Genomic DNA, 22,015 nt, shown 5'->3' on the forward strand with positions numbered 1-22,015 from the left:
CTGCTGTCCAACTGGTGGCCCTCCTGGCAGACCCCCCTCTGTGTGGCCCCCCACCTGTCTGGCTTACCTTTGTGTAAGCTTTAAATGGTATCAGTACTGAGATTAACTGGCCCCCTGCATGGTTCTCACCTCAGATTCAGGCTGTATTGTTTAAACATGTAATCCCCTGTGTTGTTCACACCTTTTAATGCCTACATTGTTCAGCCCCTGCATTGTTCACACCTCAGGCTTAGGCTGTAAGCCCCACATTGTTCACCTGTTCACACCTCAGACAGACTGTAGGAGCAGTAGAAATGCACAAATAAACCCTGTACACTATAAAAAGAACATATACTGTGGTGGTACTGCAATTAAAAAGTTTTTTAATATATAGTTATTGTGAAAACTGTAGGAACAGTGCCAGCATTGTGTCACTGTATGCTGCCTGTGTGTGCCATACTGCATTTTGCCATTGGCAAATTTTTTACTGAAACAGCTAAAAAATTTAGCGGGAGTGAGATAAAAAAAGGCACGGTCACTTCAAATAAATCGTGGCCACATCAAAACAGTTGCTTGCATCAAATAAAGTCACACAGTAGCCACATTGAGTGAATTTTTTGCCATTTCGCAATTTTTTTAGCATTTCCATGAATTTTCAGGCAAAGTGAAACAGGACAGATTCCCTCATCAATATGGGCAAGGCATCATTGTGGCCGATAGAGGGGTTACACTGCTTTTCTTGGAATATTTGCACAAAGCAATGCCATACTCTGTCTGCCCTATGCTGCCTGTGTGCCAGAGTATGGCACACACAAGCAGGGTAGGGCAGGAAGAGTATGGCACACAAAGGCAGCATAGGGCAGGCAGAGTATGGCACACACAGGCAGCATAGGGCAGGCAGAGTATGGCACACACAGGCAGCATAGGGCAGGCAGAGCATGGCACACACAGGCAGCATAGGGCAGGCAGACTATGGCACACACAGGCAGCATAGGGCATCCCTATTTATTATACAGCTTTTTATGTCTAGGTGACAGGTCCCTTTTAATGTGTAAATGGGATGTTAATGTAATTTGCATATAAATGGTTATTAAATTACTCTCTTTGCCATGACTGTTTGATATAGATCTGCATGATGAGAAGACACCTCTAAATAACTGGCTAAAGTTTAGGGCATGCTGTTGGTGGGTTAGAACCATAAACACAACACAAAAGATGTATTGAAAGATGAACACCTCCCTGCTCTTTCGCTCTCTTGCTGTAATTGAATTTCTATTCTGTCCCTTCTCTCTGTGTTCTTTCTACCGGTTTTCCTTTCCCTCCCTTCCCTTTCCCCTTTCTGTTCTTTGCTCTAGTTCTCTCCTCTCTTCCCAATATCTACATTTTAGCCGTCACCTATTTTTCCCCTTCATTTCCCTGTTAACCTTTTATGGCTCCTTTTTTCTTCCCCATGAGCTCTGTCTTTCTCAGTTCCCTAATTTATCTTCATTCAAAATGTCTACCATCTCCTATGGTGTGGGCAGCTCCAGAAAAAATAAAAAAAATGTAATCCTTGTGATTTATTTGTCATTCATCTGCTACATTTACTGGGTGGCTTGGTTTTAGCCAAGTTAAAACATTTATAATTATAACCAGTGATTAAGGTTTTAAAGAAACTTCCAAGAAACTGTGTAGGAACAATATTTGATCATAGCAATCCTGCTTTCTAAAAAATGTTAGGGAATTAAATGGATTCTTGCATGTAAATCTGTTTTGCTGTAAGGGATGATTTTCACGTGAGCCTGTCTTGGCTGTCAATGAGCTTTTGTTGCCCCACCTGGAGGACTGGGGAATAGCAGTATTAATGTATTTGCTGCACTGCTCTGAGAACATTTGTCACTGTGCCTCTAGCACAGTAATACACGGCAGTGTCTTCCATTTGTAGATTGTTCATTTGCAGATATACCTTGTTGTTATTATTGTCTCTGGAGATGGTGAATCTTCCTCTAACTGAATCAGCATATTGTATGTTACTTGCATCGTACATAGCCGACACCCACTGTAATCCTTTCCCAGGAGCCTGTCTAACCCAGCTCATCCAGTGGTCACTGAATGTGAAGCCAGAGGCTGTGCAGGACAGTTTGTGAGACCCTCCCGGCTTTATCACCACTGGGTCTGACTGGGCAAGTTGCACATCACATTTAACATCTGGAAAAAATGAGACAAAAATAAAAAAGTTTATTATGTTGATATCTTGAGAAATCTAAGTATCTAATATCTACTAAACATTCTTACCTGAAAAATATGACAGGGATATTAAAAAAACAAGATACAACTTCATACTGACAGTGTGAGTTATGGGTCAGGCAGTTGGATGCAGCGCATCTGATTCCTCTGCTTTATCTGGGAGCTGCAGGTTTTTAAAGAACTCAGAGAGAATTTGATTTCTATTTGCATGCAGGAAACATGAGTGATTATTTTAGGCATTTAAATTGTGTGATTCTGTCTCTTTTTTTGATACTCATAGATAAAAAAATCTTTTATAGTAAATTTTAGCTATTTCCCTGCTTTAACACATGACCTTTAGTACTAGCTAGTGGCTCATAATTTGCTAATGTATTAAAGCATATTTCAAAAATTTTCAGCTAAGAACCAAGAATTTAAGAGCCAATGCATGTCATGCTATTGCTGAGATGAATGTATTTAGTTGGGATTTAATTATAAAATACAAATTTGCTTTGTAGAAATATTCCAAGAAAAGCGGTGTAACCCCTCTATGGGCCACAATGATGCTTTGCCCATAGAGGGGTGATGAGGGAATCCTTTTTCATGGAAATGCTAAAAAAATTGTGAAATGGCAAAAAATTCACGCAATGCGGCTACTGTGTGATTTTTTTCGATGCAAGCAACTTTTTTGACGTGGCCACGATTTATTTGAAGTGACCGTGACTTTTTTTTCTCACTCACGCTAATTTTTTTTAGCTGTTTCAGTAAAAAATTTGCCAATGGCAAAATGCAGAATTTTGCAGTGAATCCATTCCTGGTGAAAGATTTTGCTCATTTCTAGTTGCCCAGGCTACAGGTAGAGCACGGGTACACAGGACACTCTCACCCAGATGTGCCTTTTCTAAGTGAAAGAGGAAGGGTGATGGGGCTGTGCAATTACACCTTTCTTGCTGCTGCTTAAAGAAATAAACATAGAGGTTCTGGCCCCCCCACCTGTGTGGCTGCTGTGACTGCTTACCTTTGTATGCAAAGGTACCTGTATGTATTGCCTGTCCTATGCACACACAGGCAACATAGGGCAGGCAGAGTATGGCACACACAGGCAGCATAGGGCAGGCAGAGAATGGCACACACAGGTATAATATGGCAGGCGGAGTATGGCACACACAGGCAGGTTAGGGCAGGCAGAGTATGGCACACACAAACAGGGTAGTGCAGGCAGAGTATGGCAAATACAGGCAGGTTAGGGCAGGCAGAGTAGGGCACACACAGGCAGCATAGGGCAGGCAGAGTATGGCACACACAGGCAGCATAGGGCAGGCAGAGTATGACACACACAGGTAAGGTAGGGCAGGCAGAGTATAGCACACACAGGCAGGGTTGGACAGGCAGAGTATGGCATAGTAAAGTGTGTAATTATGTGCTGGGGTTGCTGTGCTGTCCACAGGAGAGGCATATGGATTTTAGGGTATGTCTTAATATGACATAATATTATTCTTTCACATATGAATAATGTGTTATATCCCTACAGTGAGCACCAACCATTTGAGTTTTTGCCACCATGTAGGCCAGAAAAAATCTGGCCCTCAGTACCAGAGAAGTTTGATAGCACTGCTCTAGAACATAAAAATAGAAATAGAAAATAAAAGCACGTTTTGCAAAGGTGAACTGCCCCTTTAAAATAACTTTTGTTCTTGTGTAGTTGATACAATGGAAGGACAAAGTCCCAGAACAGAGCTATATTTTGGTTCCTACTATGAGGCTGCAAAGTAATTAACATAAATAATATTGGGATTGTCAAACCATGTCATCTTTTTTCTTGTATTGTGGTTTTGCATTACTGTGCCCTGTGACTTGACATCTGGTTATTGTCTGAGTTCCTCATTCTGTTCTGTCACTGTGTATCTTGCACAGTAATACATGGCAGTGTCTTTAACTTCCATCCCATTCATCTGGAGGTAGGCCTGCTTCTTCCCATTGTCTTTAGTAATTGTAACTCTGTTTTTAAGTGAATCAGCAATAGCTGTGCTCCCACCAGTCCCTATAGCTCCAATCCATTCCAACCCCTTCCCAGGAGGCTGCCTGATCCAGTACATGTTATAGCTAGTTAGCTCAAACCCAGAAACTGTGCAGGTCAGTCTGAGTGAATCTGAGGGTCTCACAGTTCCAGGACCAGACTCTTGTAATGTCTGAGAGAGGATACCTGCAAATAAGACAGGATCATATTAAATATGCTATAGTTCCAATAAAATGAAGTTACTAAAACATGTTATCTGTTCCTTACATGATGGGGAAAGAAACACAAAAATGAAAAAAACAATGAAGTGCATGTTAGCAAGAAATCTTCTTCACTTATTGTCTTAGAGGAGGTCATTAACCTTTTATACACTGCAACTGAAGGAAAAGAAGCATTTGCATACTAAGGTCTGCTTATAAGGCACTCGAGGAAAGGGCAGTATTATAATGAAATATGCAACTACATGATAATTAATACTGATTATTAAATATATAACAGTACGCTTTACTAGTGTATTTGTGTTAGCAGTTTATCAGGCTTTGATGATCACAAGATTTTCTAGGATATCTTCTCTTCTTTTCGAGGTATAGAATTGTAAAGATTTTATAGGACTGTACATCTGTTAAAATTACCAGTGACCACACACACACTACATTTTTCAGTAGGCAGAATATGTTTCAGCTGATGAGTTCATGTACCATTTTTTTCAAGTAATTTTCCATGTTTTGCAATAGGACCTCATCTATAACTTGAAAATCACCATTAGCAGATTTATTACCTCTAATGAAAGTGCCCAGGAGGCTTCATTACTATTTTAGTTACATATTTTATTGTTTTATTTTTTAAGCTGCTGTCATAACAGGAAACCTTTTAAGTGATGCACATTGATTTCCAATATGGTGCATATTCTTTTACTGACTGATTCCATGTAGCCCTCTTCCTGACAGAAACTGGCATTTATTTTGGCTTTTGGGGTCTTTGTTCTTTTTCTTGAGGTTAAAAAGAAATTTTTCTTCAGTCTTTGTAAAAATTCCTTAAGTGGCAGAATAGGTAATTGGCCTTATCTAATAGGGAATTTGGTACAATTTAGGGAAGATTCAATATGATGATAATTTTTCTCGTGGTTTAAGTTTTTCCCATTAAATTAAATCTGGTTCATTATTTTCTGCTCATACTGTACCATGGAAACAAAGTTGGAACCTCATTTGTATTGCATTTGCCGAAGCAAAGAGAAGCTCTCTTTTGTTTGCAAGTGCAAAATAGTCCATACAATAAAGCAGCACCCACCTTTATAATTCATTATTTTTTATAATTATTGATTATATGTCAATAGTAAACCAAATTAAAAAAGACAAAAAGAAATGTAATATTCATTATACAGTATTAGCCATTCTGACCTGTACTGTACTGTACAAAATTGGAAGGAATCCAATAGTTTTCCCCATAGAAAAGCAGAGGCAGTGAGCATGCCCAATAGGCACTTCTTGAGGTCATCATATTTGGAGAGAGAAGGGAGATACAGTTCAGCTGCTTGTAATAGAGAAACAAGTAAATCTACACACAGGGAAAAAGGTGTGTTATTTTAGGGGCTATTTACAGTAATTTTAGGGGATTTGTTGCACCACCTTAGCTGTAATAATTGCATCCAAACATTTCCTTTAATTTGACATAATCACTGTTAACAACTGCCAATATCTAACAGCCCACTCTTTTTTGCAGAACTACTTTAATGCAGACACATTGATAGTTTTCGTGCATGCATTAAGGTTCTGCCATAGCATCCCTAGTGTCTTCAGCCGGGAGTTGACTTTGTACCTGATCACTCAAGAGCAAATGTGAGACAAGTACTGATCTACTCTCCCATGAATCCCATTTTTACTCAGTCTATTTCTTATATGGAGTCATGAACTTTAAGGGATTCTGTCATGATTTTTATGGTATAAATTTTATTACTAAATTTTGCTCTGTACATTGCAAATACTTCACTTTTCCATTTAAAATGTCATTCTCAAACCAATAAATGTATTTTTTTGTTGTAATATTGGCATGTAGGCAGCCATCTCAGTGCATTGTGCCTAAATCCTGAACTTTCAGAAAGAGCCAGCACAGCACAATGTAACTGCTTTCAGATAAGCTATTGTTTCTCCTACTTAAAGGAGAAGGAAAGGCTAATAAATAGTTAATCTCAAGCTGCAGGCATACCTTCAGTTGTCTCAATAGTGTCCTTAGGTCTCCCCATATTTCTCCCGTTCAGATGGTCAGAAGCCTCATAGGAAATAAAACGCTGAGCTCTGTAAAGAAAATTCCCATAATGTGTCACTCCTGCACCAAGACCAAGACCGGTGTACATGCTCAGTTTGTAAGACTATGAGGAAGCTTCCTGCTGATTGGCCCAGATCACACATTTCTAAGGGGGGGAGGGAGTTCTTAGCATTCTTGAGGGAGGGGGGGCAGGAGAGGGGAGAGAAGACAGGGAAGTCAGTACAGCGTTTCTGTAAGTGCTTATGGCTGTATTTACATAGACCTTTCTGATAAAGCTTACTTAGTTTTTACCTTTCCTTCTCCTTTAATGAAGCTGGAGAAGTTATGGCCTGAGTTGGATTTTTACTATTAAGTGCCATTCTCATATTTACCACTGGGTGGGGTGCATTTTTAGCAATGCAGGTATCAGGGAGCTGCTATCCTGTTTCCTGCCCATTGTTCTGCTGATCAGCTGCTGTGGGGAAAGGGAGAGAGGCGATATCACTCCAACTTGTAGTGTAGCAGTTAAGTGTCACTAAAGTTTATCAGAGAATAAGTCACATGGCTAAAGGCACCTGGAAATAATGAATATCTCTCTCCCCATTTCAAATTTCAAGATTAAATATTAAAAAAACTGTTTGCTCTTTTTAAAAATGAATTTCAATGCAGGATTCTGCTGGAGGATCACTGTTAACTGATGTATTTTGTAAAAAAAAACATGTTTTGCACTGATAGAATCCCTTTCAGCTGTGACTAAAAAGGTTCTTCAGTTCTTTTGTGGATTTATTTTGACTGGACATGCCTGGGTGTGCATTTTACAGTGCATTAACATGCATTTACAAAGGTAACCCTAATAAAAAAGTGTGTACACTTCTGAACATGCATTAGCCTTATAATATAATACATTTGAGCACTGAGGCTTTGAAATTCTACTCATAAAACATACTATAGAGCAGCTTTAATCCCACTCTGTGCCATTAGTGTCTAGTTTACCATGAACATGCATGAGTAATATAAAATGCTCATTTTGGATCCCTCCATCAGAACAACAGCAAAATTGTTAAAAATGTCCTAAAATTTGGCACTTTTCTATCAACGAATCAGCAGGTAGGATTTACTGGTCAGCTGTTTAAAAACATGCATCGGGACTCGCTTCTATGGGTTATTAGGTTTGGGCAAACTTTGGAGTCTTTATTATATTACCCCATTTGTGTCTGTTAACCAACAGTGTGGACTGGATATGTTACATAGAAAATTACTTTTATCAGGACTTAAGAGGCCTCAACCATTTGTTGAAGTACTTTAAATAGTCATATTTAACAATAAACAGCTCTTGCAGTTTTGTTATTTTGATTCTTCAGGTGTTGTGCTGTATGAGAAGCATGTCTGATAACAGCAAGATAACTTTGTGAAAATTCTCCTTTCATTTAATATGGATAAAAAAAACAATTTAGCATGTTTCAGTCAGTACACATTCCTTGCAGTTCATAAATTGGACCATGAATAAGCATCTAATAAATAATGGCTTTTTCTCTTCATTAGTAATTGGGTGTATGGCAGTGATCCCCAACCAGTGACTCAACATGTTGCTTGCTGACCCTTTGGATGTTGCTCTCAGTTGCCTCAAAGCAGGTGCTTTTTTAAAAATTCCTGGTTAGGAGGCAAGCTTTGATTGGATAAAAACCCAGTGTAATTGCCAAACAGAGCCTTCTGTAGGCTGCCAATCAATATAGGGACTATCAAATAGCCAATTATAGCTCTCATTAGCACCTCCAGGAACTTTTTTCATGTTTGTGTTGCTCTCCAAAACTTTTTCCATATGAATGTGGCTCACGGGTATAAAAGGTTGGAGATTCCTGGTGTATGGGGTGATTTCAGCAACACGGATATCACATCAATTGACATTTTGGCAAAACCAGATTGGTTTGCACATCTCATGCCCAACTTTGATCAAAGTAGAAGACTTTGTGATGCTCTTTTAGAAAAATGCTAAATATAAAATTGATACTGGCATTGAAAGAATTGATTTGGGTGTGTGTTTTTCTGGATAAGAGTTGTGTCTGGCAATGTTTCCTCTAATTACTTTTTGGCCATGTGCGCACATTTTAAATGTGTGTGTGCATTTTAAAAACTTTATGCTCAGGTCAGAATAAACACAAAATGTTGTATTTTCACAAAAAATTCTTTGTTTGCACCACAATTTGTTGTGTGCACTGGTCTCAAAATGTGTGTGTGAGTGCACGAGCGCTGACCTTAGGGGGAACACCGGGGCCTGGATGAGTGGCTGCTTTTGCAGATTTGTACAGAATTAACACACTGTCTGCATAGAACTTCCTCACTGTGTCTTGCACAATAATATGTAGCAGTGTCTGAGCTGGATAACCTGTTAATCCTTAGTTGTGCAGTGGAGCCACTTGTGGATGGAGTTACCCTGTCCTTGAAACTTTCTGCAATGTAAGTTGTATCTCCAGTTCTGAAAGCTGCCAACCATTCAAGTGTTCCAGCTCCAGGGGCCTGACGTACCCAGTGCATGTGGTGATCATTAATGTTATATCCACTGACTTCACATTGTAACAGTATAGATGCCCCGACATTTGTGATTTCTGATGCTTTCTGACGTAAAACTATTTCCGCAGCAGAGCCTTTACAGAAAAGAAACATTAGATATACACAGTTTATATATACATACAGGATGAAAATACAGCTCACAGTTTTCCACAAATCTATTTTTTCATATTCTGTATATTCACCTGAGACAAACAACAGAATAGCATACAACTCATACAGTGAGGCCATTACAGTAAATCAGGCTATTGTGCAGGTTGCTGTAACCAGTCTGTACTTAATGAACCTTAAGGCCACCACTAAAAAGCTGGTCTTATATGCCAAAGCCATAAACGTGAGAGCAGAGTTCATTTGCATGGTGCCACAGTGCTGTGTCCTAATTTCCATGTGTTGATTATCTAGTGAAGAATTACACTCCTACAGGTTACATGGAATTTTGTTCTTCTGTAGAATTGACTTATAGCGGAAGTAGAAAAAGACTGCAGGTGCTGCCTAACAGCAGTTTCAGCATGTTGCTCTCTAATGGGATGTGCTGCTCCAGTAATGGTTGGACTTAATGTGATCTGTGTGACCCATCTACTGTCTTTACTGGGTTGCTTAGTTTCAACACATTTATATTACAATTAGTTACAGATTTTAAGCATCTTCCAAAATTCCTATATCTGTAGGATACAGATATATCTGTAGGTCCGAAATACTGTAGGTATGTCAGTGTTTTAATTAGCAGCTGCTTTTCTTCCACTTAGGATTGAGTGAGCTCTAGTGGCCCAGGATGGAATGACAGTAGCCAACTGCATTCAGTGCAGGAAACAGATGTCTCAAACTTGCCCTTTAAACTAACCACATGAATGTTATCTTCACTAGGTCATTCATACAAAAACAGTTAAAACTCACAAACAGAAGATTATTATTGCAACAGGCTGTGCAATCAAATATGTAAAGAAATATATATATAAAAAATCATTATTACAGTATTACAAATGTGAATTTCTAATACCTACACAAATATTAATGCAACATGTTAATGATTTTATCAAAAGATTCTGGTAATTAAATTAGCTGTTTAGTTGAGGAATGAAGCAGAAATTAACAATTATGTACTGTACATGTGTTTCTTTAAGTGTTCACAATGTGCTGTGCTTCTGTAGATTCCAGCATCCTAAAGTTACTGAACTGTACCCAAAAGGAACTGGCCCAAAACTACCAGATACATACTACATCAATAGCAATTACATTACCATATAGTATAAGAACCACTGAAAATGTTTCAGTATATTTGAAATTTGCTTAGAATTATACTTTCTTGAAAAAAATAGAAGTCCCAAGTACTTGGTACAGGTATGGGACCTGTTATCTGAAAAACCGTTATCCAGAAAGGTCAGAATTACTAGAAGGATCGTTTGGATATGAAAATTTTGTAACTTTCGGATTGTACCACAATATTTTTGGATCATAACAATACTAATTTTTGTAACATTTCCGCACATCAATTATCATTAAGAATACAATGTACTTTGAATTTGGACTTTGATAAATGGGCCCCTTAGGGGCACCTTTACTAATCCGAACGCCCGAAAAGCGTCCGAATGCGTTTTTTTCGTAATGATCGGTATTTTGCAACTTTTTCGAGCGCTTAATACGAAAAAGTTGCGATAATTCGCGAAAGTCGTAATGGCTATGAAAAAGTCGCGACAATTCACAAAATTTCTAATGAAAAGTCTAATGAAAGTCGTAATGGCTATGAAAAAGTCGCGACAATTCATGTAAGTCATAATAGCTATGAAAAAGTCGCGACAATTCACGAATTTTGTAATGGCTATGAAAAAGTTGCGAAAATTCATGAATTTTGTAATGGCTATGAAAAAGTCGCAAAAAATACGAAGAAGTCGCAAAATGTTCGTTTTCCAATCCAAATTTTTCCCATTCGGATTCGTGGATTAGTAAATCAGCCCCTTAATGTATGGAGATCCAAAATTACAGAAAGATGGGGTAGGCAGAAGAGGCACCTGTCTAGGTTGCAATGGTGGGGCCCCCCACTGCCAATACTTGTCACTGCACTGTCCATCCCACCCCTCCTGTGTGTGCACATTTGCTCAGGTGCACACACAGGAGGGAGCGTTCATGCCCACACGTGCATGGGGGGGGCAAGGTGACCAGCTGGGTTGCCTAGGGTGCCCATCTGGCTTGGCCTGTCCCTGGGGAAAGCTCCCTTATCCAGAAACCCTTACCCTTGGTCCTTAACATTCAGGATAACTGGCCCCATACCTTTATTTGGTGATTTTCACAAATGTATTTTTGGGTTATGAGACACCTTGGAGGTATGTGGGTTTACTGCACCCTTTCTGAAGTACTCCTAACTTATTTTTTTATGGTGTGTTCTGCCACAGTTTTTACTGTATAAACAGCTTATAATTTGAATTAAATAAAACATCTTATAAGATATTAACACCTTATCAGGACTGATCTGCAGTCATTCAAAGCCCAATAATTTTAATTTGTGTTTGGACTGTAAATACGAGCTGCTTATTTGTTTGAATGTTTCTGATTGCTGTATTTGAACAATGATGGTTGTTCCACTTTAACATGAATAGCCTCTTTTACACCTCTTTAAACCCTGGATCTTCTTTGTCCAAAATTTAGACGTTGCTATTCTCAAGGTAATGACCTTCTTAGCAAGTGAGGGAATACAGGGGTATGGGAGATAGCTCTCAGTACAAGTGAGGGAATACAGGGTTATGGGAGATAGCTCTTAGTACAAGTTGATCCAGGGACTGGTCCGATTGCCATCTTGGAGTCAGGAAGGAATTTTTCCCCCTCTGCGGCAAATTAGAGAGGCTTCAGATGGGGGTTTTTTGCCTTCCTATGGATCAACTAGAATTTAGGCAGTTTATATATAGGCATTATGGTTGAACATGATGGACGTATGTCTGTTTTCAATCTAACTTACTATATTACTATGTATGTTACCTATACATTGGTGAGACAAAGCAACTGCTCTCCAAGCAAATGGTTTAGCATAGGAGGGCGAACTCTACAGGGCAAGACTCTGCTGTATTTGTACACCTAAAAGACAAGGGACACTCCTTTCAGAATAGCAACGTCCAAATTTTGGACAAAAAAGGCCGCTGGTTTGCAAGAGGTGTAAAAGAGGCGTATTCCTGTTAAAGTGTAGAAACTACTAAAGTGAGGCGGGGGCCTTCAACAACATCCGTCTGCTATATACAATGCTGTTCTAACATGTACCCTGGTAGTTTCAGAACTCTTTACACATACATTCATGCAACTCTAACAAGTAACACCTGTCTCTATAAATTGCATGATACTTTGGTAATCCTATCAAAGTAACTCCACAGCATTCACACCTCTGTGAGTTTCAGGTGTCACCTCTCTGAAGAGTTACAAAGTGCCATTGTGATTGGATTAGTGGCAGAGTTCATATGCTGAGGGCTTCCCATACCAGTCAGTTGAACTGAAGAAGCTGCTCAAATGAATAGTGAAATGAATTACTTAACATGACCTGGATGAATAAAAATCTTCATAGTCGTGTGGTACTAAGGGGGAGATTTACTAATCCACAAACGGTCCGAAGGCGTCCGAATGCGTTTTTTTTGTAATGATCGGTATTTTTACAACTTTTTAGTCGCCGTTGTGACTTTTTCGTATGTTCCGCGACTTTTTTCGTCACCGTCGCAACTTTTTCGTATATTTCCGCAACTTTTTCGTCGGCGTCGCGAAAAAATCGGATTGGTTTTTCTGACGTTTACAATCGGTCAATACGAATAAATCGCGACAAAATACTCGCGCAGAATACGATAAAGTTGTGGCGGCAAGGGAAAAGTTGTGACAAATAAGAAACAGTAGCGACGGCGATGAAAAGACGGCGAAATTTTTGTTTCCAATCCGAATTTTATATATATATATATAATGTAGCAACTGCCTTTAATTAGGTTAACATAGTGCATGTTTCTTTTTGATTCTCAGACCATTATGATTATAGCAATTTTGCTTTGGTAATGCTGTTACCAAACAAAAGGACGACTTCAAAGATGTAAACCTGCCTGTCAGTGCATGGTTTTCACATGTGAGCCTGCGGAGGCTGTCAATGGGCTTGTGTTGCCCCCACCTGGCGGACTGGGGAATAGCAGTATTTGTGTATTTGCTGCACTGCTCTGTGTTCCTTTGTCACTGTGTCTGTAGCACAGTAATACACGGCAGTGTCTTCAGCCTGTAGATTGTTCATTTGAAGATATAACTTGTTGTTATTATTGTCTCTGGAGATGATGAATCTTCCTTTTACTGAATCAGCATAATGTATGTTACCCCCACCGCTGCTAATACGGGAGACCCACTGTAATCCTTTCCCAGGAGCCTGTCTAACCCAGTCCATCCAGTAGCCAATGAATGTAAAGCCAGAGGCTGTGCAGGACAGTTTGTGAGACCCTCCCGGCTTTATCCCCACTGGGTCTGACTGGGCAAGTTGCATATCACCATAGACCCCTGGGAAAAAAAGAGAAATAAATGCAGTTTTAATAACATAAAGATAATTTTATAGCATGATATTGAAAGGCATACTATTAGCAAACTAATAATAAACACCATTACCTAATAAACATGACAGAAATATTAAAAAAACAAGCAATGACTTCATATTGACAGTGTGAGTTATGGGTCAGGCAGTTGGATGCAGCACATATGATTTCTCTGCTTTATCTGGGAGTTGCAAAGAATTTGACTGGTATTTGCATGCAACAACAATGCCTACCTTAGGTATTTAAATTGTGAGAAATTGGCCTTTTTGAAACTAAAACATAATGGATATATAAGTAAATAACTTATAAATAATTAGAGATAGATAAGTTGACAAATAACATTTAAAAGTGTTCTTACTATGAAAAGTTATCCATTTCATCACCTAGTTTTGCTTTTGTTGTTTTTTTGCAAGTGCCCTGGAGGCTCTGGATAACATTTCTTTAATGTGTCATTCTCTTTGCTCAAGCCCTCAGGGGTTCCTCGTGATATTTCAGGACTGGTGCATGCCAAGTAGAGGGAAGTCAGACATTTTACTGTACTGCAGTACAAATTGGTACACCCAAGTTAATATGACTTACCTTGTTCATTAAAGGGAAAACTATACCCCTGAACATTGCAGGTCTCTATAAAAAAATATATCACATAAAACAGTCCATATGGAAAACACACTGCTTCATATAAGCAATGGCTGACCATGTTGCCTAGGGTGCCCAACTGGCTCAACCCAACAGGGTAGACAGATAAATCCCCAAGAAATGTCGTGGCTCACATAACATAGGAACGCAGCAATTAGGTACAGTTCAGCAGCAGCAATGATCCAAATCTCCAAAAAATCTTATAGATGATTTACGTGGTTTATTTTACAGTCCCACATTTTGGCTGGATCCCCAGCCTTTTTCAAGGTAAATCCCTATCTATAAATCTAAAAGGAGAGCAGTTTAAAAATCACATTTTATCGAAAACCGACAGAAATACTTCTTTTACATAAAAACTTGTGCCATAGTCCACATTTAGTTATATAGTGAGAAGTATAGCCAGACATCTGTTTACTAATATGCGATAGACAGTGATAATGACTAGTGATGAGCGAATCTGTTCCGTTTCGCTTCACAAAAAATTTGCGAATCTTTCAAAAGATCCGCGAAACGGCGAAAATGTCGTGCGACAAAATAAAATTGTCGCCTGCGGCTATTATTTTGTCGCGCGGCTATTGTTTCGTCGGCCGCGGCTATTATTTTGTTGCGTGGCTATTGTTTCGTCGCCCGCGGCTATTATTTTGTCGCCCGCGGCTATTGTTTCGTCGCCCGCGGCTATTGTTTTGTCGCACGGCTATTGTTTCGTCGCCCGCGGCTATTATTTTGTCGCGCGGCTATTGTTTCGTCGCCCGCGGCTCTTATTTTGTCACGTGGCTATTGTTTCGTCGCCCGCGACTATTCTTTTTTTACGCCGGCGACAATTTTTGGACGTGCGGCGAATTTTTCCGCGGCGAAATTTTTCATCCGTTTCGCGAAACAATCCGCCAATGGCGAAACGCGGAAATTCGCCGCGAATCCATGCCTGGCGAAACTTTTCACCCATCACTAATAATGACTTGTGCCAGAAAGGTGTGCTAAAGTGTGAGTACTTCTGTCATTGTGGATTTCTAGAGTACTTATATATTTTTGCTTTATTATTATATCTGTGCTGCACAAGTTTTCCAGGTTCCAGGTTAAAGACTATCACCAGAATTATGGACAAATACTGACAAAATTGTTGCCCAATTTCTATTGTCATGCGGAGAGAGGCGTTATGTGAAAAATCACCAGAAAATTTACAGTGGGAAAGTCAGTTTTTTAACATGAGCTGCACAAATTAGTGCATTTGGAAAGAATGATACTTTTAAATGTATTATTGGTGAATTAATGTAGAATAACTGTGAAGATAATTGATTACTGATATACTTCATTGGCCATCATTATGTTTAATAATACAATCAAACATTGCTAATAAATACAATTTTATATACACTATTCATTAGTGTGGCTATTAGCAGTGGGACCAAAAAAAAAATCTGCAAGATTTATAGCAGATTATACAGTTGGCAAATGAACCTCAAAAAAACTTAAAATAAATAATGCTGAAATGTACTGTTATACTGCCATAAATTACTATTGTTAGATGATCTGATGGTACAGTTCACGCAGAGGAGCTATCCCACACAGGGCCTATTGAACTGCAGAAGAGAGAGTGTATTAATATATAAGATCTGTGACCATTGGTCAGTGTTAGCAAGGGACCTTACCCCCCTGTATGCTACTGATAGCAGCAAGATTGGAGGAGAGGCTGCATAACTCATGCTCTGTCACATAACGGCATAGGTTAGTTTGCATTAAAGGGGTTAGAGTTGGTGTGAGTAATTGGGGAGGTGTAACTAGCCACTATTTCCAGTGGACAGCAGGCCCAGACTTCTGTGGATTTTGGCAAATGCCAAATGGGCTGCTGTAAGATACTATAGACAGTCACTATTTATTGGGCTGGTGGGGGGCTGTTTGGGTCTCTGTTTACGTGTGATGCCAGGGCCAATTTTGAATCCCAGTCTGGGCCTGGTGGACAGTGGAAAGAGAGGTCCCCACTCACCCTCTCTAGAAAGGGGCAAATTGTTATTATTTTAGTTAATTGTTTTGTTATTTGTCACTCATATGGCCTATATGGCCAGGGGTAGCTGGTATGTCAGTATACAGTCGGTGTTGTCATTTAACCCCTGTGGTGGGTGATCACTAGCAGTGCTGGGCCAAGCCTAATCAACCCAGCTGGCCAACCCAGGATAAGTATGGCATGATGCACATGTGCTAACAAGCTTACTGAAACAGACTGGGTGAAAGAAAGTACTGGGAAGGGAACCTTCGAGTAGTGGAGAAGAGACAATAGCCTGCGTTTGGCAAAAAAGGTAGGGGCCTAGCGCCCCCCCACCATTGCACCCTAGGCATGTGCCTAACCCTAGTTCTAGCGCTAATAACTAGTATGGATGGACTGATTTAAAATTTGGTCTGTCTAATTGTTTGTGGCCCCTGGAAAATAATGGCAATGGAGCAGTTTTATGGGTGAGGTTGCAAATCGAGGGGGATATCCTCTGAGGTAGGAGTGGCTAGAGGATATGGCTGTTCAGTTTATGCAAGGGAAGACTCACAGTGGGATGGGACATGTTATTTTAGTATAGTATCTAGTAGAATTAAGTCTAAAACAACTGGACTTTTCTGAGTTTTTCCTTGAAAACGTTTCACCACTCATCCGAGTGGCATCTTCAGTTCAATGGTACCATTGTGATTGAATCATACCTTCTTACACCTGTCAGTTTCAGCTAACACCTAACTGAACAAGTTCAATGGAACCTTTGTGATTGGATGTCTGTGACTCTACTACCATCAAGAGTTTAAATACCGGGGAATTCCCTACCAGTCATTTGAACTGAAGAAGCCACTCGGATGAGTGGTGAAACGTTTTCAAGGAAAAAACTCAGAAAAGTCCAGTTGTTTTAGACTTAATTCTACTAGATACTGTATATCATGACCTGGATGAATGAGAATCTTCATAGACTTATTTTAGTATAGTAATTTGTATTTATCAATGTTAAGAAATGTTCTATACTCTGATATTACATGGTGATGTTTTCAATAAAGCTTTGTATCATTTCAATGATGTTGTCTCACTTTTTGACTTACTAGTTAGGTTAGTGGAGTGAATGATGATTGAAGCCTGGGTCATGCCTTTAGTTTGTCTCCTTAAGTCACCTATATATGGGCCCAGAGTCGCAGGGATCAGTATCCACTTTTAATCACCAACACTCATGAAAGCAATTACATATTAAATACAACAGGTACCTCTATGTTTGTGGTATACATAATCACTTGCTGTGTGGATGTCTACATTGTATTACATGGGCAAAATGATCACCACACGGCGGGATTGAATCAATAGTAAAAATCAAAGTCCAGCTCAGCCAAAACATGACAATGAGTTATCTGAAAGCAGTTCTAACGTGTAGCGCTGGCTCTTTCTGAAAGCTCAGAATCAGGTATAATGCATTTGGATTGCTGCCTACACACCAATATTACAATTACGAAAAAACATTTTTTGGTTTAGAAATAACATTTTATATGGTAGAATTAATTATTTGCTATGTACAAAGTGTAATTTAGTCATAAAAACTAAACCATAAAAATCATGACAGAATCCCTTTAATGATTGCACTCCAAGGAAAGTTACTTTCAGTGTCCATTTACGGTTTGGCTTCAGAACAGTCTTTATTATAGATCAGTATCACCTAGTGATAGATGTAAGAATAGCACTCAATAGAAAAATCCTGCTCAGCCAAGGAATAACTCCTCCAATAGGAGAAACAATAGGTTACCTGAAAGCAGTTCTATTGTGTAGTGCTGGCTCCTTCTGAAAGCTCAGACTCAGGCACAATGTACTGAGATGGTGCCTACACACCAATGTTATAACTAAAAAAATACATTTGTTGGTTCAAGAATAAAATTTTAAATGGTAGAGTGAATTATTTGCTATGTACACAGTGAAATTTAGTAATAAAATCTACACCATAAAAATCAAGACAGACTCCCTTTAATGATTGCACTCCAAGGAAAGTTACTGCCAGAGTGTCCATTTATGCTTTGCCTTCAGAACAGTCTTTGTTATAGTTCAGTCATTCCAAACTGTACCTTCTGTGAAAACTATGTTGCCAGCACTGACCTGTGCAGGTTTACTCACCTGAAGGGACTCTAGCCTATGAGTTTATATATCTTCATATGTGTCAGTGCCTTTTTTGACTGAAGTATGGCACAATCACTATGGTAAACATAAAGTTATGGAGCCTTTCATTAGAACTATTCTTTGGAATATTTATTTATCAATTATTGCAGTGGAACTTCTAAAGGAACCCTTATATTTTCCATGAATTAATCTGCACCTTATTGACTGTGTTATCATTTTCTCCTGCAGGTGTTTGAGACTTAATATGAGTATTAATTCAGCACTCCCTGCATGAAATGAGTGGTATATAAAAACACTTATTTTATTATAGGAACCCATATTAATGGATGGCTATATTTATGCATATGTTTATATGAGAACATAATTTTGCCCCTTTATAGGTCCCTGGTAAGGCCTCACCTTGAGTATGCAGTGCAGTTTTGGGCTCCAGTCCTTAAGAAGGATATTAATGAGCTGGAGAAAGTGCAAAGACGTGCAACTAAACTGGTTAAGGGGATGGAAGATTTCAGGTATGAGGTGAGACTATCGAGGTTGGGGTTGTTTTCTCTGGAAAAGAGGCGCTTGCGAGGGGACATGATTACTCTGTACAAGTACATTAGCGGGGATTATAGGCAGTTGGGGGATGTTCTTTTTTCCCATAAAAACAATCAACGCACCAGAGGTCACCCCTTTAGATGAGAGGAAAGGAGCTTCCATTTGAAGCAGCGTAGGTGGTTTTTCACGGTGAGGGCAGTGAGGTTATGGAATGCCCTTCCTAGTGATGTGGTAATGGCAGATTCTGTTAATGCCTTTAAGAGGGGCCTGGATGAGTTCTTGATCAATCAGAATATCCAAGGCTATTGTGATACTAATATCTACAGTTAGTACTAGTGGTTGTATTTATAGTTTATGTATGTGAGTGTATAGATTGGTAGGTGTGGGTTGGGTGTGCTGGGTTTACTTGGATGGGTTGAACTTGATGGACATTGGTCTTTTTTCAACCCTATGTAACTATGTAACTATGTAACTATGTATATTAGTATAGTGAATCCCGTTGTATGTAGACATTAATGTAGAAATACAATTGATGTAAAAAAAAAACATTTTCTGCACTGAATGTTTTCAGACATCATGTGACAAAGCTTATATCAAAGAGAATATACAGTATGCTGCTTACAGTTTGGCCCTTACTGTAACTAAGCTGCTGGTTATCAGGTCCTTATTGTACTTCTTTGAATAAAAGTTACAGCTGACTTTAATATCTGAGAAGCTCTTAACTGTATAACATTAATTAATAAGATCTGTGTGATATGTTAACGGATAAATTAAGCAATACATGACTCTTAAGAACTCCTAGAGCCCAAGTTCTAGTGAAGCAGCACAGTTTATGGGAATTAGTGTGGGAACTGCTTTTCCATAAGGACATGCTGGAGAGAGAAATGGTTGTATAAAATGTGTGCTCTGCTATTTGCTGAAGGGACACAAGAACATTACATCTGAAAACATCTGAAAAAAACAAAATAACTGCAGGACTGTGGAAGGAAATGATGTTTTTGCTGCACTGCTCTGTGTTCCTTTGTCACTGTGTCTCTAGCACAGTAATACACGGCAGAGTCTTCAGCCTGTAGATTGTTCATTTGCAGATATAACTTGTTGTTATTATTGTCTCTGGAGATGGTGAATCGTCCTCTAACTGAATCAGCATAGTATGTGCTACTCCCGCTGCCGCTGCTAATACGGCACACCCACTGTAATCCTTTCCCAGGAGCCTGTCTAACCCAGTGCATCCAGTAGTCACTGAATGTGAAGCCAGAGGCTGTGCAGGACAGTTTGTGAGACCCTCCCAGCTTTATCACCACTGGGTCTGACTGGGCAAGTTGCACATCACAGTGACCATCTAGAAAAAAAAGAGAAATAAATGCCATTTTAATAACATCATATCTTAAGGAATTCAGCAGAAAAAATATCTGACCATTCTTACCTGATAAACATGACAGGACTATTAAGAAAACAAGCAATGACTTCATACTGACAGTGTGAGTTATGGGTCAGGCAGTTGGATGCAGCACATCTGATTCCTCTGCTTTATCTGGGAGCTGCAATCTGAACATAATATTTGATTGTCATTTGCATAATACTGTATGTGTTGATAAAAAGGGACATTAGTGTCCCAAGAATTTCAAGTGTATAAACCTATTATCTTGTACACTAAAGATTATAAGTAGATAGATAGACAGTAAGCTGCCACAGGTTCATAAAATGCCTTGCTTCCCCACAATAAATGTGGTTTAGATGCAGAGATCTGAAAGTTAGGCAAGAGGAAGGCATTTTCTGCAGATTTAATGTGGTTGACAAATCTCTTTGTGTCCTAGAACCCTATGAAGGCTACTGACTTCTCACTTGTGGCCAGCCTATCAGAGAGGCTATAAGGCATATTTACTAATGATTGTATTTCAGCTCAAAAATAAAAATTTGCCACAATATTGGCTATTTACTTATGGGTGAGCATGACAAGTTTGGGCTAATTACATTCACATTAGAGCACATTTACATCTTTATGCCAGGCGAAATTATGGTAGTGTGCAGGGGCAATCCTGGCCTCTGTGCCACCCAAAGCGGCTTTTCCAATGCTGCCCCCTCATTCTCCCCTGTGATTGACTTGTCAGCGTTGGAGAGGGGCAAGGATGGGCCACATCGCTAGTGCAGAGAGTGCAAATGCAACATTTTGTCCCTTCTGGGTGCTGCCACCTAAGGCAAGAACCTTAACTGGCTTCATGGCAGCAGTGCGAAACTTCAAAACGTAAACGATATATCATAAGCACTAAAGCATATTTTCGCTAACAGTACTTTCTCCAGGTTAAGGCTGGCAAATTACAATTATAAAGATAGGGCAGCCACTTTTACATGTCATTATCTATGTCACATCCTCCATGCTAATATCCCACATATGGCATTTCTTTATGATGTAAAATGTAAATCCACTATTGACTTTTTCGCACTACAAAATATGCCGGACAATATTCACCAGAATAATTTCAGCACATTGCATTCATAGTGGTGTACAAACAATTATCAGTAAACATGCCCAATCTTCTCATGGAAAATCATTTTCCCAGCATCAAACTGGTACTGTACTCAGCGGGTCAGTTATATGGTAAATATCGTCACCTCATATTAGAGATAATATAAATCATTCTTTATTTAAAAACCTTTTATGTGGATGCAATTGTTTGTAGTTTAACTTTCTATAATTATGTTTAAATATTTGTGTCACAACATTCTTGTTTCTTAACACTCTTAGAAATCAGAGAGAGAAAAGGTTATTTGGTATGTGAAGTTGCTTTAATCTGGCACTTGGGAGCTCACCACAGATAAATTCCCCCACTTTCTATTCCTTTCTATGGGATTTTTAAAAGCATATTTAACAATGGGTGAAATTTAGGACTCACAATTTGATAAATATGCTTCTAAAAATCCCATAGGAATAAGTAGAACATGAGTTTAATTACCAGTTTCTGAGTTTTGAATTTAAATTTGCTTTTCTAAATCGAACTCACTGACATAGCAAATGCTGGCTTATTTATTATAAGTAAATTATTTATTAATAAGTAAAAAGTCGTTTGAATAAAAAACTCGTATACAAATACCTCAAATTTTTCAAGTTTACAAACTCAAAACATTTGAGAAAATATGGCTTGACTTTCCCTTTGACAACTCCCACTGACTTCTATAGAAACTTGCAAGCTT

At 39.0% G+C, this 22,015-nt stretch overlaps 1 gene segment (V, D, J or C); it reads right to left on the reverse strand.

Moving 5' to 3' along the window:
* Nucleotides 1–1,819: 1,819 nt before the first annotated feature.
* On the reverse strand, nucleotides 1,820–2,299 carry LOC108645687. The segment is given in 2 exon segments: nucleotides 1,820–2,166; nucleotides 2,254–2,299. Coding segments are annotated over 2 exon segments (393 nt in total).
* Nucleotides 2,300–22,015: the final 19,716 nt, after the last annotated feature.

This window comes from Xenopus tropicalis, chromosome 1 (assembly GCF_000004195.4).
Source record: "Xenopus tropicalis strain Nigerian chromosome 1, UCB_Xtro_10.0, whole genome shotgun sequence".
NCBI lineage: Eukaryota > Metazoa > Chordata > Amphibia > Anura > Pipidae > Xenopus > Xenopus tropicalis.